Below are 26770 nucleotides of genomic sequence, written 5' to 3' on the forward strand. Positions count from 1 at the left end.
AGGCTAACAATCTCCTTTCTCCCCCACAACCCCATTTTCAGCCCAACATCAAGCAGTGTTGATTTTACCTGTTAAAAATACCTTGAATGTGCTCACTCCTCTCCCTTTACCTGACTGCCACATGAACACACGATGTCCTCATTTGTCACCTAACCTACTCTGGTAACCTGCTAACTGGACCGGGAACATCCCTTCTGATCCTCTCACCAATCTAAACTTTCCTGGGCACCAATCAGTTAACTCTCTCCTTAGAAACTTTGACCAGAGGACAGATTCTGAAATCTCTAGCATGGCCTAGGGGATCCTTTTAGCTTCATCTTGCACCATGGTCTCCCTCACTGCTGACCCCCAGTCACAATGCCCTGCCCCAAGACACATGGAATTGACAAGCCCTGCCCCCCCTTCACAGAACCTTTCTGAACAAAAGTACCTCCGCCTAAAATATTCTTCTCTCCCCTCTTTACCTAATTCAGTCTTTTCTATTCTTCACAGATTAAACCCACCGTGGATCCCTCACTCCCAGACCAGGTCAAACACCCCTTCCTCAGCACCTCGTCCATCTCTAAACACTTCCCGTGTTTGAAACTTAAACTTTGTTTGTATCATTATTGGATTAACAGTTATCTCTCCAACTAAATTCTTAGCTCTGTTGGAGAAGGGAATATATCATTTCTGGCCTATAAGAGGGCGTCAGTATTTATGTATTAAATGGACGGATTAAACTATGAATGGAAGGCATTTGAATCTGGCCAGGTTTCTCCTGGTACATCTCAGCAGACACAGAGACAGAGTCTGTCCTCTGGCCGCCTCGTGGGGCCCAGGAAAGTGACACACACGATCTGCCTCATTCTAGAGCCTCAGACTTTTCACTGAAAATCAGAGTTCCTGCTAGTCTCTCAGGGACTTAGGTTTGGTGAAAAGGAAAAAAGCAGAGTACAGAAGAGATAGAAGAATAATTTCACCTTTCATGAAGAAGGGGAAAGGATGGGCCCTAGTTTGTCGTGGCATGTCCCTTTAGGAACAAAGCTGGGTAGCAAGGTTTTATGTAAACGAGGTCAAATTTGCAATGGATATGATATTCATAGAAGCGCTTTTTTTCCAGTAGATGTAGATATTGAATAGATCTTTCACTTAAATATCTTTTACAAATTAGAAACCATTTGTCATACAAAAGTGCAGTATTTACAAATGGAATTTTCTTTTTCCTGTTCCTACCCTATTGTGAAAGTCAACTGCTGCTGTTGTGTCTCCTATTATGAAAACCTTTCATTTGAGAAGTACAAAGTAAAGGACAAGAAAAAGGTTAACTTTAGGGTCATCTTCCGGAAGCCAATTTTGGGCATGGGATGTAGGGTGAGGACGGGAGAAGTCAGCTCTCAGGTATAACCTTCCACATGCTGTCGGATGTTGTTTTGTTTGCATTTCGTTACCCCAGCAGAAATTCATATAAGCCATCGTGCCTGGCCTGTGATAAGTCTTCAAAAAATGTTAGCTATTGTTCTCCATATTCTTAGTTAATGAAGCATTAACCTTAAAAATGCTGTTTTCTTTCGTCGGTTATAAATGACCGTACATCACATACACCTTTGCTGAGTTAGTTTTAGGGTGAAGGGAAGAATTGGCTAAGCTGCCCTGAACCATCACCACAACTCTGCAAAGTATCAAAAAGGAAGAAACCATTGCTCAGAAAAGTTAAGCACAAAGTTTAAGGTTGCTCTTCAACCTTAAACTAGTATACAGTGGAGTTCAGTTCAGTGACAGCTTTCTCATTGAGGCACTCCCTCCCTCGCCCCATGACTGCCTTACCTCCCGCACTTGGTAAAACCAATTACACTGTAGGAGCAGAAGGTATGACTTGGAGAAGGTTGAGTGTTGTTTTGAGGCATGGTTATTTTTGATGGATGGAGTCTAAACTGCTCTGTCCCACAGGAAGACCTTTTATAGCTGACTGAAGCAATATATATTTTCTGTATGCCAAGGGTGGGGATTATCAGAAAAGGTGTAAAGTGACGTCAAAGAATGCTAAAGGAAACTGAACCAGAAAATGGTGAAGAAGCACTTTTCCTTCCTACCATGTAATATAAAGCCCTTATTTCCCCCAGAATCCAGAATAAAATGGATATTTGTAGGCTATTTTTGGAACTTAAAATCTCTCTCCTAAGTGGAAGATTGCCTGGAGTTTGTCTAAGCAGCTTTATATGTGAAGCTATATTGGGGAGTATTTTTATAATTCTAAGGTAGAACCTGAAAGGCTATATGAAACCTTGTTTAAAACAAATTCATTCCTTCTTTCTGGAAAGGAAAGAAAAGTTATCATCATTCATGGAGAAAAAATTTTCCTTTTATGTAGACTTTGGAAATTGGTGGATAACTAGGACATAGTAATCTGGAAGACTCTAAAAACATTAGGGTGGAAGGCATTCATCAATTAAATTTACTGTGTTTCCTGACTTCTGAATTTGTTTTATGGATTAAGGTTTATTTTGCTTGTTTGTTTGTTCATTTTCCCTTTTTTATTTGTATGCTATATGGCGGTGTCACATTTCATTATTTTTCCGTGCGAGTATCCTGTTATTGCAGCACCATTTGTTGGATTTTTCATTTGTTTTTGTTTGCTTGTCTTACTTGTTTGTTTGTATTCTTGGGAAGTGCATGGACAGGGAATTGAACACAGGTCTACTGCATTGCAGGCGAGAATTCTACCACCGAACAATCCTTGCACTCCCTGTTTCCTTATTTTTAAGGTCTAGAGCTGTCCACTGTTCAGTCTTAGATTCTTTTATTGACGGAACTTTCACTGCAACTAAATATAATTCCTGACATATGCCTCTGAATTTACTAAATTGGAAATCTATTTATAAGCTTATTTATGTCTCTTGCATGGGTTGGTATTTAAAGCACACTGTGGTTTGTAAATATTAGCTTCTCTGTGGAGTGCATGGGTGCTTCTTGCCCCTAGAATGAACTGATTTTATCTCCCTTCTCCTTCATCTTTACACATATTTATTTACCAAACATTTAACTTTTCCAAAGTAGAGTAGACATGTCTCACTACAATAAGAAAACTTAAAAACAAAGTCAAAAGGGACAACTTTTGAAATCATATCTTTAAAATTCAGTCCTTTTGATTAGTAACCACCCTTAGTACCAGAAAAACTTCAAAGTGTTCTCTAAACACTGAATTTTCATCAGTGATGCTGAAAGCCTCGTTGGTCATCTTTCATGCTTACCCATGCAAGAACTTCAAAAGAACACAAAGAAAGAATAATAATCTCTCAATGCAACTTTGTGCTCAAGCCAATAATTGTGTGTTTAGCTATTATGCATTCACAACTAGATAATTATCTCATGAAATTATGTTTTAATAAATATCATAATTAACATTTTGTTACAAAAAAGCAAGTACTCAAACCACTCGTAAATGAAATCCCGAGCCCAGCAGATTTCTAGAAAAAAATGAAAAATAATGATTAGATAGCATCAACTATAGACATCTTTCAAATAGAAAGACAAATTAAACTTGCCTTTTACTTACTGAAATATGTTGTGCATATTTTATTGTTTTTGTCATCTTGCTTGTTATAATCCAGCCAGTGAGTGTTCAAAGAACATAAAATCCTACAAATCAATAAACTGTGAATATGAGTGAATTTACAAAAAGGCAACGATTAAGATCAAAAGTCTGACAGACAAGCTTTGATTATGCAGAGCGATGGTCTTTCCCAGCTCTGCTCTGCAACTTGTGATTCTTCAGTAGGAGGAAAAAAAGTTTTAAGCTGCATGATAATTACATGTCTGATCTGCAGCACACAAGTAGCTTGGGAACCTCATCTGAATCAGTGTGATATCATCAGTCACATTCTGGGTGCAGAATTAGATATTAGGGCATTGTGGGTCAGTGCTGGGAGTTGTCGTGGACGCCAGCTTTAAGGAATTAGATATATCATCACAGACCATGCCGATGGTGATTAGGTGGTTTCTGAAGAAGTACTGAAAAGTCCATATCAGCGGGAACTCACTGCAGGTATGTGTGAAGGGGTAGCCTCGACCAGAGGAGACCAAAAAGTAGATCGCACTTGTAAAGTTCATTCTTTGGAAAAGGGAGAATCCCCACACTGGCAGTTTTCTCAGGATCTCTCACCACAAGGTAATAAAATGGTGATAGCCTTTAGAAATTAAAGACATAATTCTTCCTATCAAATTACATAAGGAGATAACTTTTCTTGAAGGATAACTTTCACTACAGGTGAGAAATTGTGTTAAAGCCTGTAGTGGGAAAAGAGGGCAAGTGCTTTATAATGTTATGGTAAAAAGAAAACAAAAAGGAAATTGATGGGAGTTGTTGGATAATCTCAGTGAATATGTTTCTCCCTCAGACATTTGAGCTAAAAAGTTAGCTTTTAATATGATTGAGGTGTTATGTAGATGAGTGTTTCTCAAATTTATAGTGCTTAGAGAAATCACCTGGGGAGGTTCTTAAAAATGCAGACTCTGATGCATGTTTGAGGTTCGGTTTGAGAGTTTGTATTTCTAAAACCTCCGAGCGTTTGCACGTGGGTCATACTTTAAGTATCAAAGACCAAGATTCACCATTATTAATCCTACATCCCATTAACCTCTCAAATATGGGCCAATAATAGGGAAAAGTACTTTTGCAAGAAGAAGGTATGCTTAGGGGGTATTTATAGATTGAATCGTGTCCCACCAAAAAGCATATTCAAGTTTCCAGTCCTAACATGTGGTCTCGTGAGAGTGAGTGTACTTGGAAATGGGGCTTTTGAAGATCTGATAAGTTAAGTGAGGCTGAAATGGATTAGGATGGTCCCAAGTCCCGTAGGGCTGGCGTCCTTATAGGAAGATGGACTTTGGACTCAGGCACAAACAGGTACTGAAGATGGAGGAGGCGAGATTGCAGGGATACATCCACCAGACAGGAAACATCATAGATTTCCAGCAAGCACCAGAAGGTGGAAGAAGCAAGGAAGGATTCTGCCCTAAGGGTTTCAGATGGAGCATGCTCTCCCCCTACCCGGCCCTGATACCTTGATTTTACACTCCTAGATTCCAGAACTGTGAGACAATACATTTCTGTTGTTTTAGTGCATTCAGTTTTTGGTACTTTTTTTTACAGCAGTTTTCAGAAACTAAAACAATGGGTTTCTGAAAACTATTAATAAAAAATAATGATGTTTAAGATGCAGACGACTGTAGTTCTACAGTTGATAGTAAGTTTTTGTCATGATTGTGCCACATAATAGAGGCGTTTATGGCAGAGTAAAGGTTACACGCATTTTAACATAATCATCAAGTGTGGGGCTTAATTAGGAAGGCCTAATTAAAGTCTTAGGAGAAGGCTGTGTGTGTGTGTTTTGGAATGGTTGGTGTTTTAAGGATAAAATAATCATAAATTGGAAAAGTAAAGAGGAAATGGCCAATTAAAAGCATTGTCAAGAGGGTAGGAGAGAATATAAAACATCAAAAATATTAGATGAGAGGAAAGGTTGACTGGAATTGATGAGATTGGTATAAGAAAATGAGGGTTGAGGATGTGACTACCAAGTGAGCATAAAACCCAGGGCTCTACATGTATTAATTCTACTTTGTACCACTGATAGGGAACCAGTAAGCCACGACATTTCATTTAAAACTCTTGGTGAAATAATCTTACTTTTGTTTTTCTGTATTAAATTCTAAGTGTCCTGCTAGTGAATTATTTTTAGCTAATGCATTCCCAAATGTCTTCAGGAAAAAAAGAGTACATAGGGGCAGTTTTATTCTACTATAGGTGCACATTAATGAATCTTAAGATTTAGGTTTACGCAACACTGTAGAACAACAAAATATGAGAGTAAGAATCTAGCTTTCTTTGAAAAACTCCATGGGTTTTCATGGGTATATTGAACATGGTAGAAAAATAAGGGAGATATTAGAACTAAAATTAAATTAGTAATGGGAGACAGCCAATCATTTTGGCACAGACATTTTGTGACTTCCGTGCTTTCACCCTCAATCTCCAAACCAAATATTTGCTTTCAATGAAATTGTATGCTGGCAAGGAAGGGCACAGATATAACCTTGAAAGGATGGAAACTGGGACATGTTAGCTAATTCACATTTTGTACATGTTGGGAGGGCATGAAAACTGTCGTGTTTTACATTCTGAATATCCCCTAGGTTATTGTTAAACAAGGCATCAGTCCTGGAATTTACCCCGGACATTTATGAGATACTTATGTTCAAATATAAAAAATAATGATTTTTTTTTCAATTAAAAAAGCAAATAAGACTACAACCTAAACTGAGGTAGAAAACAGAATGGTAACTCAGTCTCTGAGCAGATGAAGCGAAGGACACAATGGAGAAGCCTAATAGAAATGCAGGCTCCTAAGTTGTGACTTCTGAAAAACATTGGTCTTCACATAGAAAACTTATTCTTTGGGGATCAAAAGCCATGTAAAGTGATATTGGTTCGACAGTAATTGACAAGTGAGAAGGGGAAAAACACCTCACCCTCTATGACCATACTTACAAAGAGGAAGCAAGCACCAATCATCGCTGCTTTGACTGTCACATCTAGATCTGCAGGGACGTGAATTCCAAAGTTGTCAGCATTCGTGAAGACGTCGTTGACAAACCCTGACCAGTACTTTGAAATCTTCCCAACCGTAAGCTTCTCATTAATAGTTTTCACCTTTGAAAAGAAAGTAAGAGGTGCTGAATTTGGATGTGAAAAGAGACAGTTTTACATTTCTTGCTATGTTTACTTGATGAGGGACACAAATTCTCATACTCACAGTCTCTAAGTGACATTTTGATGTTACTCATTCCTTTATAGAAGTATAGGTTTGAGGATTTAACTTCCCAATTTACTCATCAGCAATTTTGCCCCTCGAATGGTTCTGTATCCCATCTTAATCTTTTGCGTGTGTGTGTGAGCAGATGGAGGAGAAAGTAATAGCAATGAATAATTAAGAACAGGCTACCACAAGATGGCAGCAGGTACATAGTCTCAATTACATGGTCAAACATGAAGGCGATTGATTCCTTTACCTCAGGTCCTGTCTTTAATCTGAATTATCCGTTAACAAAAATAAATACATAAAAAAATATGAAAAGCACGGGTTCGATTCCCAGTGCCTGCCCATACAAAAAAAAAAAAACAAAAAAAACCGAAAAGCACAAGCAAGAAGATATATCTGGGAAGGATTCTAAGAAGAATTAAACTGATTTCTAGGTATGATTTATAAGCCTTTTATTGGTAAGGTTTAATAATCATTAATACTTAAACAGTATCAACTAATGTATAACCTCGTTTTTATGTAATACTCAGATATTTACTAAGATATTCATTTCTGACTAACCCTGAATACTACTTTTATGATAAGAAAACTAAAAACAACCAACTTCTATAAGATCAATATACCGCACAGGAACTTCAGACAAATTTGACATAAAAAACCCATCAGTCCTTCTCAGTGAGCAGTCTAAAATTCAACTTTATCAAACTGTTCATTTGCTTGTCCTCTCTCCCATCCTGATACCAAAAGTGATTCAATATAAACTTTCACTTTCTGCATGGTGGTAAGAAATAGTGACAGATTCTCAGGGCATTTTTATACCGTGAATACCAAATTCTTAAGTTTAAGTTTGCCGCAATCATACAGCACATTTTGATACTTTGCTCTTAAGGATCCATGTCAAATTCTTTTGGAATGGGATATAGTTAGCACGGCTTTGCTTTTCAAAATGCACATTTTATTCTGTGTGAATAGTGTGCCCTGAAGTCCTACAAACTGAATGTCCTAGGCGGGATATGCATTACTGGATGAATAAAAAAATAAGTATGCACTTTAAAAGTAAGGTAGACCATTTCCTATGCCTAAAATAAAATAGTTTCTATTGCAACAGATTGAATTTGCAAATACTTACTGATCTTTAACTTTCAGACAACAAATATGTTTACATGAGAGGAAACTGTTTTACATAACTAATTTAGCAAGGTTCACGAACATAGCTTTTAAATCAGTGCCATTTTAAGGGAGAGAGCTTCTGAAATGAGACGTGAACTGGGATATACTACCACCAGATCTATAAGAAAGATGTGAGTTAGGTGCCTCTAAACCATATATACATATATTTGCATGCTTTAAGTCCACATAAATCTAAAGCACCACAAATCAGGTGTTCTGCTACTTTTCAAAAAGAAAATGATGGTCATCTAAAAGAGACAAAGCCACATGTATCTGTTCAACTTGGCCACATTTACAGACTTGAGCCACATTTAAAATAAAGAGACATTTACTGTTTAAGTAAAAAGATACAGTAGCGTGGATTATAAAGCATACAAAACTGTATTTAGTTAAGCATGCTATGAATACTGTATTCACTTTATTACAACTGCTCTGAATAATACTTGGCACTAAGCAAGTCTAATCAAGAAAGCACTATCAGGGTGGGCCACGGTGGCTCAGCAGGCAAGAATGCTTGCCTGCCATGCCAGAGGACCCGGGTTTGCTTCCCGGTGCCTGCCCACATAAAAAAAAAAAAAGAAAGAAAGAAAACACTATCAAGGTAGTACATTTTTGTAGTATGATTTTTTAAAAAATCCTTGGAGTTAGTATGTTTGCAGTTATGAGTTCTTATTATTGGAAAGTACATTATGGGCCTATGTGCTGGTTTGAAAGGAAGTATGTACCCTAGAAAAGCCATGTTTTAATCCTAATCCCATTTTGTAAAGGCAGCCATTTCTTCTAATCCCTATTCAGCACTGTATGTTTGAATCTGTAATTAGATCATCTGATGTGGTTGTTAAACTGGATTAGGTAGACCCATCTGGGTGGGTCTTGATTAGTTTACTGGAATCCTATAAAAGAGGAAACATTTTGGAGAAAGCTAGAGATTCAGAGAGAGCAGAGAATGCTGCAGCATCATGAAGCAGAGAGTCCACCAGTTCACCTTTGGAGATGAAGAAGGAAACACCTCCCGGGAGCTTCATGACACAGGAAACCAGGAGAGGAAGCTAGCAGATGATGCTATGGTCGCCATGTGCCCTTCCAGATGAGAGAGAAACCCTGACCCTGTTCGCCATGTGCCTTCTCACTTGAGAAAGAAACCCTGAACTTCATCGGCCTTCTTGAACCAAGGTATCTTTCCCTGGATGCCTTTGATTGGACATTTCTACAGACTTGCTTTAATTGGGACATTTTCTCAGTCTTAGAACTGTAAACTAGGAATTTATTAAGTTCCCCTTTTTAAAAGCCATTCTGTTTCTGGTATTCAGGCAGCTAGCAAACTAGAACAACCTATTACATTATTTCACAAATATATTATTTTAAAATTTATTGCAGAGATATTTCTTATTTAAGTATTTTACAATTGAATTTTGTTGCAAAAAATCACAACCCAAGTGACAACTTCCTTCATTTCATTAATCCTACCTCAAAGTCCACATCACCAAAACAGCCACATGTTGCACAAGGACCAACAATTTTCAGAATATCTTCTTTGTTCGCATTTTGGATTGCAAATGTAGGCAAAAAGGGGTCCCACTTCTGGGCAACATAACCAATTATAGTACCAGGAGGGGCTTGGATTTCTAGCTGTAAGAGAGATAATAATAAAAGAAGATTTTCTAAGCTTATAACATTTTAATTTTAGTATAATGTTAACTTGCCCCTAAAGAATATTCTGTTGCAAAATCATTTTTCATTCTTTAAGTCATTCTAAACATCCACTTCTAACAAAACAAAAGTGTTTTTTATTCATAATTTATAGAACCAAATGATTCACTTTATAGCTAGCTGTATGTTCAGCACTATGCCAAGTGTATGTTTTTGTCTTAAATCCCCAAAGACTATACGCACCCTAACAGACTTGTGTGCCTGTGACTCTGGCTTCTTTGCCATTTTTGCTCCAAGTAAAATAATTGGTTAAGCCCAAGGCAGCCCCAGTTGTGATATTTCATATCTATTCCCTCCCTGCTCTAACCATAACACACATCTGCTTAAATCCCTACCTACTAATTGCTAAATGCTCATGAATTCTCTGTGCTACGCATTGTAACTTCCAGCTTCTTTGCCTTCAACTACAAACATATGCTTCTTGCAGAATTATAATTACTCAACACCATTCCAACAACTGATTGTCTTCTTTCCGAGAGTTAAAGACTAGCAGTTGCTCTTTCAAGTTTGTTTTCTTTTTTTTTAAATCTCCATTTGACTAACTCATATATTATCCATCATGTTATATTTCAACATATACACATAAACCAAATAAAATTCATATGAAGATAATGAAACATTTTCAGAATAAGCCGGCAACCATCACCTGATCTCATTTTGCCTTTTCTTCTGTATTAAGTTCATAGTCTAAAGAGCATTTCTGCTCATAAGAGCTATCTTCATGGATTAACAGCATGGAAGCCACTGTGGTTTTTTCTTGGGGGTGGGTGGGTGTTGGAAAGGAAAACATTTCGGTGAATCACTAATCCTCAAGCTGCTCTGATTTTTTAATTTTGTATGCTGTATGGTGGGAGTCACATTTCATTCTCTTATCATGTGAGTATTCTGTTATTGCAGCACCATTTGTTGAATTTTTTTTTTTCTGGTTTGTTTGTCTGTTTGTTTGTTTTTTGGAGAAGTGCATGGACCAGGAATCGAACCTGGGTCTCCTGCAGGGCAGGTGAGAATTCTACCACTGAATTACTGTGTTCTGAGTTTTAAGAAATGTCAAATTAATTTAAAGCTATTGAAAGGTTGACATTTAGCACCAAATGAATATATTTAAAGAAATACTTGCTAATATATTCGTGTGTGTGTGTGTGTGTGCGTGTGTGTGTGAGACACCCAGCATCAGTGACCAACCTCTTGTAGGTAGCAAGGACACCAGCAGGTGTTACATCTCAAGGGCCTGTGCACCGTGATCACCTCCCGACCTGAATTATCCGAGATCCGCAGGACGCAAGACCGCAGGGTGGAGCAGAAAGTCCGGTTGAAGCAGACGCTTTCCTCCACTGCAAAGTAAAGTCTCTGTCCCAAGCTGTTTTTAATCTCGTATTTGTTGGAGGTCTCAGTGCCGAGTATCACTAATGGAGCCAAACAATTTCGTCAAAAAATTGCTGTTGCAGAGAATCAAAACCTTTCAATAACTAAAGGCTGTGTTATTAAAAGAAATAAGCTCAGGGACTGATTGATTATTAAATACATGGTATCTTCACACCATTCTACTGTGTGCTCTAAACTTTGAGGATTTGCCACTAAAGTCAAGTAAATGTTGAGACAAAATCTATGCTGTTATTTTGACTCTACATATATGATGGATGTGGCAACTATTCAACTACAGAAGCAGTACTACAAAGAAGAATCTATTAGTTGAATGATAATTCTACTGTTGTGGAAGTTAATGGGACACTTTACAAAGATTTTGTCTAAAACCTGTATCTGGCAATACATCTATAGCTGCATGCTATTCTGCCATCTATTTTAGTTTTGACAAATGTCAGGTATAATATAGAATATTAAAGACAGGAAATACCCAAGTAATTCGCAGTCATTAGTAATCTTGTTGTAAATTTCTGTATTGTTAGTTTGCCTATTTGGTGAATTGCTGATTAAACAATAAAAAGGTGGAACTCTGTTTCGATGAGTTCTTGATATCTAGCTTCAACCTTCATTTCCATTTCTGGGATTGTTAAGAAAATATCTTATTAGCATGCATGGAACTGGTCAAATACTTAAATCCTTTCAATGGCAACTCCACCAAAGACTTAGAGAGTTTTATGCTTTTTTGGTTTCTCTAAAGCAGACCAATAATTTTACTTTCAGCTTTTAATTTAAAAAGTAGGCCCGGTCCTCTTTGTGCTCTAACTCTATTCTACATATTTAACTTTATTCTTTATAAAATATTTAGATGTAAAGAAACTTATGAAAATGAAAATATTATTCTCAATGGTTTTAATAAGTGCAGAATGGAATATACTTACTTCCAAGAAGCTCCACCTGCTGATGTATAATTATCAGGTCTAACTGTTAAAGGATGACATAAAGTGAACAAAAAGTATTATGTCAAACATTTTGAAACCTTAGACATACTACTACTAACCGTTTCCTAGTCTACATGATATTAAGTAACTTTCTTGTTCCCAATTTGGGAGATGGATGAAAATAGACTGCAAAAGGTAGTAAAATGCTTTTTATTGGTTTATTTATTTTTGCATGGGCAGGCACTGGGAATCGAACCCAGGCTTTGGGCATGGCAGGTGAGAACTCTGCCTGCTGAGGTAAAACGCTGTTTATTCATGGAAAAATGTACAAGAATACTGAAAATTCCAAGGGAGAATTGCTAAAAACATAAATAGGACCTATGGTTGACTCTCAAGTGTCGGTGCTAATGGAAAATATGAATAACTCTTGGAAACAATACTTCAAGATTTTTAAACTAATGTCTGAATAACAATGCTTAGGATGTTTTATGAAACTCATTTTTCTTTTTAACTCATGACCTGAGTGCCTTCTCTCCACGCCTGCCTGACTCTCAGTCATGCTCTAGCTGATCCCTCGGGGTGATGTGGTGTCTTTGGTAAAGTTGAACCAGGTTGTTCTATTAATATTTCTCATTCATACCTTCCTTTCAGCTAAAAAAAAAATTCTGCTCATGCTAATGAAATACCAATTTAAGTAGAAAAAGATTATGCCGCTCAATACACAACATAACAGAATTCACTAAATGTAAATTAGAACTGAACCAAAAGTTGAGAAATGATGATATTAAAAAAACTACAATGAAAATTGCTTTTTAAAGGAAAATGAAAGATGTGTGCTTAAAATGTATTTTATTTGCATGTATTTCAAATTTGATGTACAGCATTTGACCGTCCGCTAAGGCAAGATCACGAACACTACATATGGCTCCAATCACCGTATTTTCTAACATGCCGTTTTTCTACTTTGCTGTAAAATTTCCTTCCATTCATTCTCTTCTCCTTCACATTAATGAGTTCACTGGTAATGGGTAAAATGAAGAGTTTAATACCGTTATTTGGTCTAGATTAGGCACCACACACCCAGACATTTGGTGCCACACTATTCCCTTCATTCTCTTCGCGGCCCTCCTGAAGCAGAGGTGACCCGTATCATTTCCTCTGCTGAGATCTCATCATTGGTAAAAGCGTGCATGAGGCTTCTCTCTTTGAGATTACCCAAAAATATATTTTTAAAATTTATTTATGATCTGAAATTATTCTAAAGCCTATTTTGAGAATTATGGCAGAAGCCTAAAAGTTTTTCTTTTCAGCTAGAATTGGTCTTTTGCAGCGTACTGACAATTGTTCTGCTCTCCTCTTTTGAGGGAAATGGGGGATTGTGAGAGGAGAAGGGGTAAGCCTCAAAAAGGATCTATGTGCTTATGTAGCAGTGGATGTGTGGAGGGGTGATTTAGGCGTGGACAAGTTCTGAATTTAGGTACTTTGAATATACGTGCTGTTTTCCAAGGTTGGGCCTTGAAAGTTAGGCACTCTAAATTTTCATCCGCTCCAGGATGAAGAGGGATCACTCTTCTAGATTTTTTGACACAGTATCTGATTTAATCCTCACAATAACTCAGAAAGGTAGATTACGTTACTCTTATTTTATATGTTGAGAAACATTGCCAGAGAGAGGAAGTAATTTGCCTGATTACGTCATTTGTAAACAGTTGGGGCAGGATTTGAACCCATGCTGCTTGGCAGGCTTTCCACTCTGTTACTCTTTCTGCAGTACTCGTTTTAGGTACTGGGAAAACAATTCATAAAAGACACTGTGGGCCTTGTGGTGCCTTTTCTCCTTATTTCTTCTACTCTTCTACTCACCCTGCCTCTATAATAACATTTGGTCTTCTCTCTGTCTGTGGGGGTACCTCTTGGATTGGAGGACATTGTTTCGTTGTTTTTAGTTTCACTTAAATAGCCCTGGCTACTCCTTAACCATGGTACATATGAGCCCTTTTCAATGGTTTGCAATTGGTTGATGAATTCAAAATTGTTGGAAACATTAAACACATTGAATCCTGTGTTCGGGTGTCAGAGAACGCTGAGTGCACCTTGAGTGTGAAAGCTCTAAGAATAAAAATGTCACGACAGTGTTTGCTTTGGTAACATACACTAAAATTGGAACATACAGAGACGATTAACATGGCCCCTGTGCAAGGATGACATGCAAATTCATGAAGCGTTCCATATTCAAAAAGAAATATATATATATAATGACAGCCTTGGATTTATCGTCTAAGAATTAATTTTTATGTATACCTCATCAGATTTATAGGTATCAGTAATTTGTTTAATGTATGTTTCAAAATAAATTGTATACATTACATTTAAATGCAAACATGGTAGACTTTAACTTTCTGCTTTTATCTTAGGTGGGAGTATAATAATTAATTACCCTTTGATGGGGTAAAATGTTTATATTGACTATAATGAAAAATTAATCTAATATGAAAAGAGAAACTGTTACTTTTAAGATTAGATTTAACTTACATAAGCAGAAAGAAAATTTGTTTAATGGCATTACACTCACTGGTTAATGTATAGTATTATATACTATATAGCCATCTATACTCTCTTCACAAATCATTTCATATGTTCCAAAATATATCACTAAGAAATATTTGTATTCCTAAGGTCCTATGAATTTTTGTTATATTAAAAATTTCTGGTATGCTTTTGAGAATTTAATTCAATTTTTATGGAAAAAGTTGCTCAATAGTCATTGGATGGAATTGATTGAAGATAACATATGATTTCTATTTTTTTAATTTAGAAGATATTTTTGCCATATCTGTACCTGGACATTTGTTGAAAATGTGATTTTTCCAAGTGTTCATAATTTAATTCTATGACTTTGCGATGAAAGTCAAGACAAAAAAAAATCATTTTGTGTCGTGTTTTTTAGAAAATACTGGAATAAAACTTTTGAAAAATGTTCATTTATTCCTGTATATGCACACTGCTTGAAGGCAAATGCAATAAATGTTCCTTTAAAATGAAGTGAATAATTACTTTTCCTTTGGAAATAAAATATTCACCAATTTGTGGCATCGTTCTGTTTTCTGGAAAAGATTTCCAAAGGCATATTTTTTTGGAAATTCGCTCTATTTTAGAATAGAAGCCAATGGGTTCATATCTCTATCTATTGAATGTGGAAAAAAATGTATTCCTGTCAAGCATCTGGCTGCGGGTGGGTCATCATTCATGGATGGAAGAAGAATATGTGATGACCATATGTGATCATCAAACCTCAGCCCTCTGGCACTGGTATATCACTTTTATACTTGGCAAAACCTTGTCTGACAACATTCCCAAACAGCTTGCAGCAGTTAATCAACTCTAGTCAGCAGTTACAGCTGATCCTTTCTGCAGATGGAAGATGGTAGGTTAGCTTTTCGAGCTCTTTTACATATCTCCCTGTGCTCTCCAGTCTCTAAAGTCCATTTGTCTGCCAGTGGGTTTCTGGATAAGGCATCTGCAATTATAAACATTTTCCCAGGAACATATGCTGCATGCAGCTTAAACCCTATCAGGCATAACAGAAATCTCTTGTACCTTAAGGGAATTAACACAGAGATTTGATTTTGATAAAGGAGATAGACTTTATAGTTTGAAAGAATGCCAAACAAGCTGAAAATTGCAGCAGATGGGCTGACAACTCAATATTAGTGTAAATGTATTTCTAATCTTTTGTGGGATAAAATACAAAAGCAACAATAGTATACATAAATAACAATTGCTATTTATGTGTCATATAATTCTGATGATGATATTTGTTGATTGATTTAATATAAGGATTGAATCACTGCTTACCCTCCAATGACTAGACTACCTAATAATGATATGAGCTTTCAAGCAAATTGGCCTGGAAATGCAGCAGTAATGTTAACTTGAAATATGATTTCCCTTGGAATACATCAGTTTTGAGATTTAGTTGAAGACCCAACTCCTAGCTTCTTGTGGAATTTTCTGCTCTGTACCCTGACCTTAATGATCTTTCTGTCCTCTGAACACCTGTGCACATTAAAATTGTGTATTTATCTGACAGTAAAGTGCATCAGTAAGTTTTTGCCTTGCCAATTAAGTGGCAGAGTATTTGAGGTGAGAGAGGCTAGGTTTTATATTTCTCCTATGCCTTGAGGAAGTAGATAATCAATAAATATTCTTAAATTAGATGGTTGCTAGTGATTGGACATATTAGACTATTCCTTGAGGATAAATTTGTCGACACCTTTAGCAATAGCTAAACAGCTTGATTAAAAGTATTCATTCAGTCTTGTCACTTTGTCAAGTAAATAAGAAAAATAGTGATCGCAACAAAAGGAAACATAAATTTTCTCATTTCAGTAAATTACTGGTTGAAGCCCTTTGACATCTACTGTGAAACACAAGAAAACCAAGTTTGTTTTCGTTTTAAGGGGAACACATTTGTAGAAGTAGAAAGGTAAAAATACCTGGCTTAAATGTTCTAGACCGGGAGGGAGATGGACTGTCGGCATGAAAGTGCCTGGTGGAGAGAGGCGTGGCTGCCACCCTTGGTTCCCTGGATGGGAGTGTGAGGCGTGAAGTCTTCCATCTGATTGTGCAACACTTGGAAGAAAACCAGGCACACTTCTGCCTCTTTGGTTCTGGGCATCTGCAAGAGAAGACAAATTTCCACCTGTATTTAACTTCAGGCCGTTTGATTTCGCCTTTCATCTAATAATTATGGCTTTCTTATTCTGATGACAATTTTTCTGCTGCTGCCTCTCACTTTATTGGCCTTTCCTTCATTTCCACAATTCATTGCCACCGTCCTTTGACTTTTAAGGCAGAGGGGGAGGAATGGGGAAGTCTGCTGGCAGTAGCTGTGAGAAGTTGTTCAATGATTTACCCAACAAAAATGGGCTTAGAAAAGTTGTGTTTTTTAGGTAAATAAAACATCTGTTCACAAAGAAGAAGCAGTAAAACCTCAAAGTTCAAATAAACGGTAAAGCAACTAGATAGTCTTGCACATAAAAATTACCTTAGTCGGGTGCATGGTGGCTCAGTGGTAGAATGCTCGCCTTACATGCGGGAGACCCAAGTTTGATTCCTGGACCATGCAGCCCCCCCAAAAATTATCTTAGATGTATGGATTTAATTTAAATTATGGCTGTCATTCAAGGCATATTCTCCTTTCCCCAAATATTATGTAGGTGCCTCCCAATAGCAAAGGATATTTTGTCCTACCTCATCAATCATAATGTCATGGTTAGGTTTAAGTCAATGTTTCTCATACTTTAGCCTTCATCAGAGCCACCTTGACGGCTTGCTAAGACATAGACGGTCAGACTCTACTCAAGAGTTTCTGATTCCCATAGTTGGGTTGTGGGAGGAGTTGAGAATTTTCATGTCAACAAGTTCTCAGGAGAAGCTGATGCTGCTCTGAGGACACACTTTGAGCATCAATAGTTTAACCCAAATACGACAAGAATATTCATAAGTTAAGAAATTGTAATATTCTTAAGGGCAGTATAATATCTAACTTAGCTTTGATGTCAAATTGATGCTAGCTGGTGTTTTGCAGAACTGCCCAGTAATATTTTGGCAATATGAATTCCCTTTGTAATTCACCCAATTTTATAAAACATAAAATATAATTCTTTAGTGTTTGGTGTTGATTTTTTGAGAAACCATCAATTTTCTATATTATTATCAAAATATTACTTTTTCAATCATCTCTCAGATTGGGGTTTCTGACTTACAATGTTCACACCGTCTTTACCAGGAGCAGTTTCCATTGCAAGAAAGCACTTTCTCTGCTCATCCAAAAGATGCAAAATCTTCATCTGTTCAAATCTTATAGTGAGATTGCAGCAATTCAGGTTCCATTTCTAATTCTAGTTCATTGTTATTTCCACCACATCTGCAATTACTTCCTCCACGGAAATCTTGAACCCCTTAAAGTCATCCATGAGAGCTGGAATCAATTTCTTCTAAACTCCTGGTAATGTTGATATTTTGACCTCTTCCTATGAATCATCAAGGTACTTAATGACATTTACAATGGTGAATCTTTTCCAGAAGGTTTAAAATGGACTTTGCCTGGATTGAACAGAGGAATCATTATTTATGGAAGCTGTAGCCTTATGAAATGTATTTATTAAATAATAAGACATGAAAGATGAAATAACTCCTGGAACTGTGAGCTGTAGAACTGATATTGCATTAGCAAGCACAAAAACAACACTCATCTCATGGTACATCTCCGTCATAGCTCTTGGGTGACCAGGTGGATGGTCAATGAGCAGTAATAATTTGAAAGGAATCTTTTTCTGAGCCATAAAATATTAAAATATCCATTAAACCCTGTGTTAAACAGATATACTGCTATTCAGGCTTTGTTTTCCACTTAGAAAGCTAAGGCACAGTAGATTTAATGTCATTCTTAAGCTATGTCAGATATTCAGAATGATAAATGAGCTTTAGCTTCAACTGAAAGTCACCAGCTGCATTAGCTCAGAATAGGACAGTTAGCCTGTCCTTCGAAATTCTGAAGTCAGGCATTGACCCCTTTAGCTTTGAAAATCTTAGATGCCACCTTCCAGTAGAAGGCTGTTTCTTCTACATTGAAAAATCTACTATTTGGTGAAGCTACCTTTGATCAATTATCTTTAGATCTTCTGGATAACTTGCTACAGCTTCTACATCAGCACTTGCTACTTCACCTGGCAGATGATTTCTTTCCTTAGACCCCATTAAGCAACTTCTGCTAGCTTGGAACTTCTCTTCTGCAGCTTTCTCAGCCTTCATAGAATTGAAGAGAATTAGGGCTTTGTTTTGGTTTGGGCTTTGGCTTAAGGGGATTTTGTGGCTCGTTAGAAGATTTTGATCTTCTAACCTGACCATTAAAACTTTTTCTCCATCAGTAATATGGCTGTTTTGGTTTCTTATCGTACATGCGTTCACTGGAGCACACTTTTAATTTCCTTCAGGAACTCTTCCTATACGTTCACAGCATGTCTCACCATTTCGCAAAAGAAGCCCAGCTTTCGGCCTGTCTCAGCTGTTGACGTGTCTTCCTCACTAAGCTTAATCATTTCTAGCTTTTGATTTAAAGTGAAGGATGTGTGACTCTTCCTTTCACTTGAATACTTAGAGGCCACTGTAAGGTTTTAATTGGCCTAATTTTATTATTTTTGCATCTCAGGTGATAGAGAGGCCCAAGAAAGGGAGAGAGGAAGGGGAAACAGCAAGTTGGTGAACCAGTTGGAACGCACACAAAATATTTATCAAGTTCAATGGCTTAGATGTGTTCATGGCACCCCAAGAGAAATACGAGAGTAATATCAAAGATCACAGAGCATAGATCACTATAACTGATATAATAATGAAAAGGTTTGAAATATTGTGAGGATCGCCAAAACGTGACAGAGACATGAAATGACACATGCTATTGGAAAAATGGTGATGACGGGCTTTACTCAATGCTTCAATTTATAAAAAACACAGTATCTGTGAAACATAACAAATCACAGTAAAACAAGGCATGCTTGTACAAGAGAACTGGTTCTAGATTAATATAAGGAGGAAATCTTTGAAGCTATACATAGCACATATACTAACATTTATTTCATTAATAATAGATTAAAATGGTCTCTATTCAACAATGCCACCTAAATTCATGAAAGTTTATTTGGGGGTACATTTTGTATTATTTAAATCTCTAAAAGTAAAATTTTGTAAGAGAATAACAAAACAGTGTACTGAGCTTCTTTTGGAGAAAAAGAAAATTAATTAATGTAATTAATTTCTTAATTTTCATTAAGAAAAGTCAAGCATAGCCTGGATGAATACCTGGGAGGGAATTAAAAAACTGGTGAAGGAACATGGGGATTTAAAAAGATGGTGAACGAAATGAGCCTTTGGACATGCAGATAAACCAATTCTAGTAATGACAGTCTCGTTAAGATTGTGTGTCCATGTATCAGCAGTGAGGGGTAATTGCCAGGTGATTATTTATTTAACCCTATGGATCCAAGAACAGATTAGGATGGATCACAACGTTTGTACTGGTCTGTGACATTCAGAATTTGGAACAGCTGTATGGTTACAACCAAATGGAAACCAACTTGTCATTTGACCCAAGTAACAGAGTTCCCTATAATAATGGAAGCAAACATGCTTCCCATGAGGACTCTTTCTGAAACTTCTCCCAGATCTGGGGCACACCAAAATGATAGAGGCTTTAGGACTTCTCTTGCTCTTGAGAAGGGGGCCTGAATGGACGCCAAGCTGTAAACCCAGATGAAACTATGTAACCCTACATCAAATGTGTGTGGTCAGCTAATGACTGGTATAGCAGTAATAACTGGAAAAGGCAACATCCTTTCTTCAGGTTTAGTGTCCAGAGCACTAACTGACTTTCAGAGAAGTGTGAAGGCACAGCCATGATCCAGGAAAACTAGTTCACAGTGATGAAATTCAGAATAATGGCTTTTCTAAGGGATAGGTATGCAAGGCTGTTAACAGCAAAAGGAATACTTGAGGGGAGCATGTTCTATAAGTTGATATGGGTGGTGATTACACTAGTGTAGCCTTATTTCAAACATAGGAGCTTAAGTTTGTTGTTCTTCATGCATTTTACTATACACATTCTCCCTCAATTAAAAACCACGTCTGGTGGTCAATTTCTGATAATAGTGGGTGAAAGGTTATTAGTTTCTCTCTCATTGGCAGTTGTAATTGCTAAAAAGTCTGTCAAATGATCCCAATTTTATCATGTAAACTACCTTTGCTGTAACAAAATGCAACAAGTGATGGAATGTCTGGCAAGTGGCTCTGCATCCCTTGTCCAGGTCTTCAGGTCCTTAGATCTTGCAGCAGGTTCTGAGAACATCACAGCCAAAGCCTTTACTCAGGAGTAGAGTATGGGTTTGTCTCAGTCTCAGACTTTTGGGCCCATCACTCTGAAATCACTTGCTTCCTCTTCTGAGATTTCATTGGCTATGGAGCAGCTTTTGGGGACAGTTCCTGTTCAGTTCAAATCATCCAGGAAACTCCTGTTTTCTCAAATCTGCTGTAATTTTGTTCTTTATACTAAAGAGACACTTCTCTTCAGTTCCAGTGACACCCAACCTTCACACTGTCCTTTGGTTTAGCAGTGCTGATTGGTGCACCAACCAAGTATGTGAAATACCAACCAGCCCATAATCCCTGGCAAAATTTGATTGCCAAGACAATTTCATCTGTCTTGATGCCACAGAACATCATGATGTTTTAGAAAATGTGCTGAAATATTTTTTTAGGGGATAAAAATACATTTCACATAAAAATCATTTAAATCATTTAATATTTCATTATAAATAGTTTGCAAATATTGAATCATAACCTTTTTCAATATCAATGTCAAAAATCTATTTCGTCTTATAGGTATATTAGATTCTGTTTAACTCCTGCTATTGAAGAAAACTTTCCCCCCAAATATTCTGCGTAGGTAAACAATGATGATAGCATAACTTGCCCTCTCAAGCAAGACATTTTAATTCAGAAGGAAGCTTCAAGTTTCACTTCAATCCTTTAGGGTGGTGTAAGGGTCTTCCACAGATATTTTATCACCTTCCTATGTTAAATATTTGGAGTAGGTTGCAGAAGGAGTATTACCTTTCCACCTGAAGTTTTCCTTTCAGTTTAGTCTTGAGTTCAAGTCCTTATCAGTACTGAACATCATTGTTCTGTTGGTAGATTGATCAGATTTGGATCATCAGTTGCTTTCTAGTCACCAATTTTCTTCAAAGACTCAGATGACCCAATGAAGAAAACGTCTTTGAGTTTCTATCTGGCTTTGAATTTCTACATGCTCTTTTAAAAATGTATAACTAGCTTATAAATATTTTATGTACTCTGAAACTCTTTTCCTTACATGCTACAGTTACTGCTGTAACTCTCATAAAGTGGTGAAGTGTGTTGGACTGTATTACTGTCAGTATTAAATGAAAGAAATGTCAAGATCTTATTTGGCTTATCTTCAAATCTAAACAATGAAGCAAACACATTAAAATTCATGATGTTACTGTTTCAGGTCGATGTTTTATATTTTGTTTGAGCTCTCCCAATGGTACTCAGGAACCAGTCTACATTAACTGTTGATGGAAAATGAGAAAATTACCTTGTTTGTTCCATATTATATGTCCAAACAGGGATTTTGATAAATAAAGCAGGTAAACATACATATTTATGTGAATGGATCATAAATTTCATTTAGCATATGATACATTGGTGGATTCTATTATCTTATTTATGATTAGGTTAAAAGGTTTTCACCAATAATTCTGGTAGTAATTCTTCATGCTAAAACTTTTCTTTATAACTTAGTGTTTAATGGTTTGTTTTGGTAATAAAATGAAAACTCATTATAATTTCTTTTTTACACAAGTTCCAGAAGCATTTTTAGTGAGATTGCCATAGTCAAACTTAAAAAATAACCACAACCACTGTCCTTTGAGAATTTCTTTGAAGTAAGATAACACTAACGACATATATATATGATTTTAGACATTAGAGGCAAAACTTACTAGCTTTCCTCAAAAGTCCCCAATTAATCTGCTTGATTAAAAGCAGATATTTTCTTCCTGATTTTGGTAGTAAATTTACTATCAAAGGAATTTTGAAAGATTTCTGCTTTGCAGTTCAGAAATATTTCCTTGTTTATAAAATTCACTGGGATGTACCAATACATTGTTGGATTCTTTATAATAAATGGCTGTATCATATATTTTAAACAATAAGTGGAAATCAAAAGCTATTGGACTGTACTTTAACACTTTCTACCTTATGGGTGATGTAAAAAGTTTTTTTCAAATTTCTTTAAACTTAGAATATCAACCTGTCCTTGTGTTTGACATTCAATATTCCCACCTTAAATATTTCTATGTAGAATTTTTTATTAATTCACCACATTTATATTCATTATAACTAACACACTGTTTGCATCTTAACTTTTACATTTAATCAGATGCCATTATTATTATTACTTTTGATGCAGCATACTCCTTGGAGATAAAATTTCAAAATTCCAGTGTTCAAAAGTAGTAAACAAGAGCTTTTAAAGTATCAAATCATTGTCACTAATTGTAACATCTCTATGACTATATCATTTCAGAGCCAGAATATAAGCAAAAATATAATAGTTGGCTCTATTTACTCTTACCTTTACAGGCCATGAAGAGGTCTGAGTCACTTCTTCAAAAGCAGCCAGCTTAAAAGAAAAGGCTTTTCTTGTCGCAGCAAGGAGAGAAAACACAGTACGTGCAAAACCTCAGAAGGCGCTCCCCTCCCTCACGTCAGCTGACAGGTAACAGAGGAGGGGAATGTCCTGCTGTGTTTAGAGTGCTGTGTTTTGTAGTGTGGACAGCAGGGGGAGTTGAATCCACCACCAAAGGTAAATGCTATTTGAAAGTATCATTTAACTTGGTGGCTGTGGGAACAACTTAAAAATAAGACAAGCCAGAAGGTTAAACACACATCCTTCATTTTGAGAGTTTTATTTACTTTTACTTTTTCTTTATTTCTTGGAATATACACTTTTGAACTTGTTATCCTTTAGCTCTAATTTCTAGAAGGGACCTCTGCCAGATGCTGTAATAAAGCATTCCATTAAGCGTACATTCCTGCCAGCTCTAAATACAGTTATTTACATTTTGAAAATATCTGAATATAACATTCTTACTTTTCTCCTGGGACTTCTCCCCACCCTTCCCCCCAAAGCAAACAAACAAAAAACAAGAATGTATTCCCTTCTATTTACGTATGTAAATGAATCTTTATCTTTTTTAAACAAATTTGATATAGTTAATCAGACACTTTTAAAATAGATATCTTCAACAACCTCACAAAGTTAACTGAAATGGATAGGTGATAATTAACTGTATTGCACATGGCGGGGGGGATGACACTGTGACTTTGAGTGGACAATTCATATTTCTAAATGCAGCTGACCAGGTGGCCATGGAAATTTTGTACACCACGTCAACTGACTCACCAATTCAATTGTGGTGGATGATGTGACTTACAGAGGTTGAACTTGTAAAATATAATAAATTATCAGCAAAATTATTTGCTTCTAAAAACAGTTAAGCAGCCTGAGAAGATACAGATAGTTATGAAAAATGATAAAAATGAACTCAGCCTCATAGGTACTAGTTGGTCAAAAATTTTGGTTCTTTTTTATAAGGCAGAGTTTTTTTTTTCCTGACATGTTGTGGCTGAGAAAAAATGTTGAATAAAAATGATTAGTCACTTAAATAAAATTATATCGTATTTCCTAAATTTCTTAATGTATCTTTTTTCCTTTATTTTTTTAAAAATGTATGGACTGCTTCATGAATTTGAGTGTTATCCTTTTGCAGGGGCCATGCTAATCTCTGTATCTTTCCAATTTTAGTATATGTGCTGCTGAAGTGAGCACAATTTCTTAATGTATCCTAAGGTCATTTGGAGAAATTGCTTTCTGAAGAATCGAAATTGCTATTAACATTATCAAACAAGATGTTTTAAATTAGGTTTATAATCGACCAGTTAACTTTGACTGGTCTTCAAAATACCACATTTTGAAATAAAAAATAAAAATTTAAGTGTATCAAGCATTTTGGTATGTACAAGGCCAAGCACTTATATATTTGGACAAGGCCATGTGCCTACTGATGGAATCTTTCCACTGTTCACTTGTAAATGCAGATTTCCAAGGCCACTACCTAGCTAAGGCAATTGATGAGGTGCGGTTGCTACCTACTTCATCCTTCATGCATTTTCCCTTTGTCCTGCCAAAGACAGCACAGGCATTACTTTTTCATTTTTGAACATGCAGCAGAAACCAAACTGAGGCCTTCCCTCTCCTCCATTATTTGTTGTTTTCCAATCTTTCTCAAATACGGCATCACAAACCCTCCCTAATGCAACTCAGAATTTCAAGTGTTCTGTCACTGTGTGCTCATGCAGCCACATGCGGCCACCCTCCCTGCTGGCCTTATCTCCCTACGGCCATTCTACTCCACTCTCTCATCACCATAAGCCCCTCTCCTAAGGGCTTCCATTTCACAGAAGAGCCATGAGCAGCCATTCATGACTCAGAGTGCTCATTCCGTCTCCTCAGCTCCTGCTGGGAAGCCCTTCACATTCTCCAGTGGCATTTGCTTCACTTTGCCATCAGGCTGCAGTTTCTCCCGTCCCTTCCCTTGATTCCACAAACCAGAGCCAATGCTAGGTGGGTGTGTTTAACGATATAACTGAAGGCTTAAAGGTAGTGTAATGGGACTGCAGAGCCAAAACAGAAAGCTCAAAAATGGATGTTAGAAACTCCAAGGTTTATGGGCCTGGCGCCTTCACAGGAAACTCCCTACTGGCCGTTTCTCTCTGAGTCTTTGGTCCCATGTTCTGCTGCTTGGGCTTGCTCACCTCCTCAAGATGCTTCATCTTACTTGTCCTTGCTGCTCCTGAATGAAAAGCCACATATCCTGCTGTCTCCAGTTCTAGCCAATGGGAATAGAGAAAAAAGCACCATCATCTCTGCCCCCGTTATCTTCCTCCCACAGCCCTTTTCCTGGATATCTCACACCTGTTTCTGAAGGCATGCCCATTCGTTATTTCATCACTCCTCAGGACTTCCCCCCAAATAAAGCCTAGATATTTGACTTACCATTTCATGACTGATAAAATTCATGAAACGGTCTCCCTTAGTAGAAGGGGAGAGGCTGCCAATTTATTAAATCAATCTAGTGAAGCAAAACAAATTCAAACAAAAATAGTAGCACGCTACATATGCATCCTCTGGGGAAGGCATGGGGAATGGACTAAGATGTGAGCTTAAAGGGCAGAGGAGGACCAAAGACTGAGATGAACTGGCTCTAAGAACACATCATTAGCGGTGCAGTTAATCTGCCTCTAGTGTTACTATATAAGTGTGCGTTCCTAAAAATTAACCACACACATACACACAAAACATATGAATATATGCATATATATACACAAGTATCTGTATCTAACATTTATATCTGTCCTTTAGTTTGAGAATTATTTATATCTCTTGATTTATGTATGATTGTAAGTTTAATTTTGAAACAGTTCCCACTTAGTAACATGTTCTTTTTAAAATTCATAATGCATAAAATTTAATTTCTTCTCAACCATTACAAAGAATACACTTTTTGGGGGGGCCTATTGCACTTTTAATGGGCATTTAGATTGTTCCTATTATAGAAGTCAAGGATTCTTAGGCACATGTGTAATAGTCCTATAAGGGAATATGTCTAGAAGTGGAATTGTGGGTTTATGGATTTGAAGATTGTCATCTTTATTGGTTATCATTAGACTGATCTCCAATGTGCTTGTACCAATTTGCATTCCCAGCAGTACTGGATGAGAGTTCCCGTTTCCATTATCATCACCAATTCTTGGCTGGTCAGTGTAGTGGGGAAATAGTTAAGGGACTTTCAAAAATTACTTTATGAGGAAAAGACATCCAGAGATTTTACTTACATGATAAGCTGAGTAATATGTACACCTTTGTATATTTCTTTGTATGAGGTATGAATCCACATTTAGTAGCCATGCAGCACGTGAGACATGCATTTCTGAGCACATATCTTATCCCTAGATTTAAAGTTTCTTGTACTAAACTTTATTATGGGACAAAACAGAGTGAAAAAATAAATTAATTAATAAAGGCAATAAAACAATTAAGGGGATAAATATTATTATAATGCTTTATAACAGAGTAATTTAATTCATAGT

At 36.7% G+C, this 26770-nt stretch overlaps 1 protein-coding gene and 2 non-coding genes across 3 annotated transcripts; 1 reads left to right on the forward strand and 2 right to left on the reverse strand.

Moving 5' to 3' along the window:
• Positions 1–3579: 3579 nt before the first annotated feature.
• On the reverse strand, positions 3580–25453 carry LOC143683061 (phospholipid scramblase family member 5-like). Its single transcript, XM_077159367.1, has 7 exons — positions 25381–25453; positions 16477–16658; positions 11981–12023; positions 10863–11083; positions 9438–9599; positions 6530–6691; positions 3580–3618 (listed from the first exon to the last, which is right to left on the reverse strand). Exons 1-7 carry the CDS (start codon positions 25451–25453, stop codon positions 3580–3582), a joined length of 882 nt encoding a protein of 293 aa, XP_077015482.1.
• Positions 14115–14216, forward strand: LOC143685370 (U6 spliceosomal RNA). Its single transcript, XR_013176613.1, has one exon. It is a non-coding gene; the product is annotated as a U6 spliceosomal RNA (small nuclear RNA).
• LOC143685357 (U6 spliceosomal RNA) lies at positions 24346–24449 on the reverse strand. Its single transcript, XR_013176601.1, has one exon. It is a non-coding gene; the product is annotated as a U6 spliceosomal RNA (small nuclear RNA).
• Positions 25454–26770: the final 1317 nt, after the last annotated feature.

The sequence above is a fragment of the Tamandua tetradactyla genome, chromosome 5 (genome assembly GCF_023851605.1).
Source record: "Tamandua tetradactyla isolate mTamTet1 chromosome 5, mTamTet1.pri, whole genome shotgun sequence".
NCBI classification, from domain to species: Eukaryota; Metazoa; Chordata; class Mammalia; order Pilosa; family Myrmecophagidae; genus Tamandua; species Tamandua tetradactyla.

Bases quoted from the DNA above. Each gene is read 5' to 3' on its own strand.
- LOC143683061 (XM_077159367.1), bottom strand. From the start codon at position 25,453: ATGAAGCATCTTGAGGAGGTGAGCAAGCCCAAGCAGCAGAACATGGGA. The intron at 11,084-11,980 runs GTAAGTATATTC...TGGCTCCATTAG, and splicing joins GCAGGTGGAGCTTCTTGGAA to TGATACTCGGCACTGAGACC. The intron at 3,619-6,529 runs GTAAGTATGGTC...ATTGATTTGTAG, and splicing joins TTGGTGCTTGCTTCCTCTTT to GATTTTATGTTCTTTGAACA.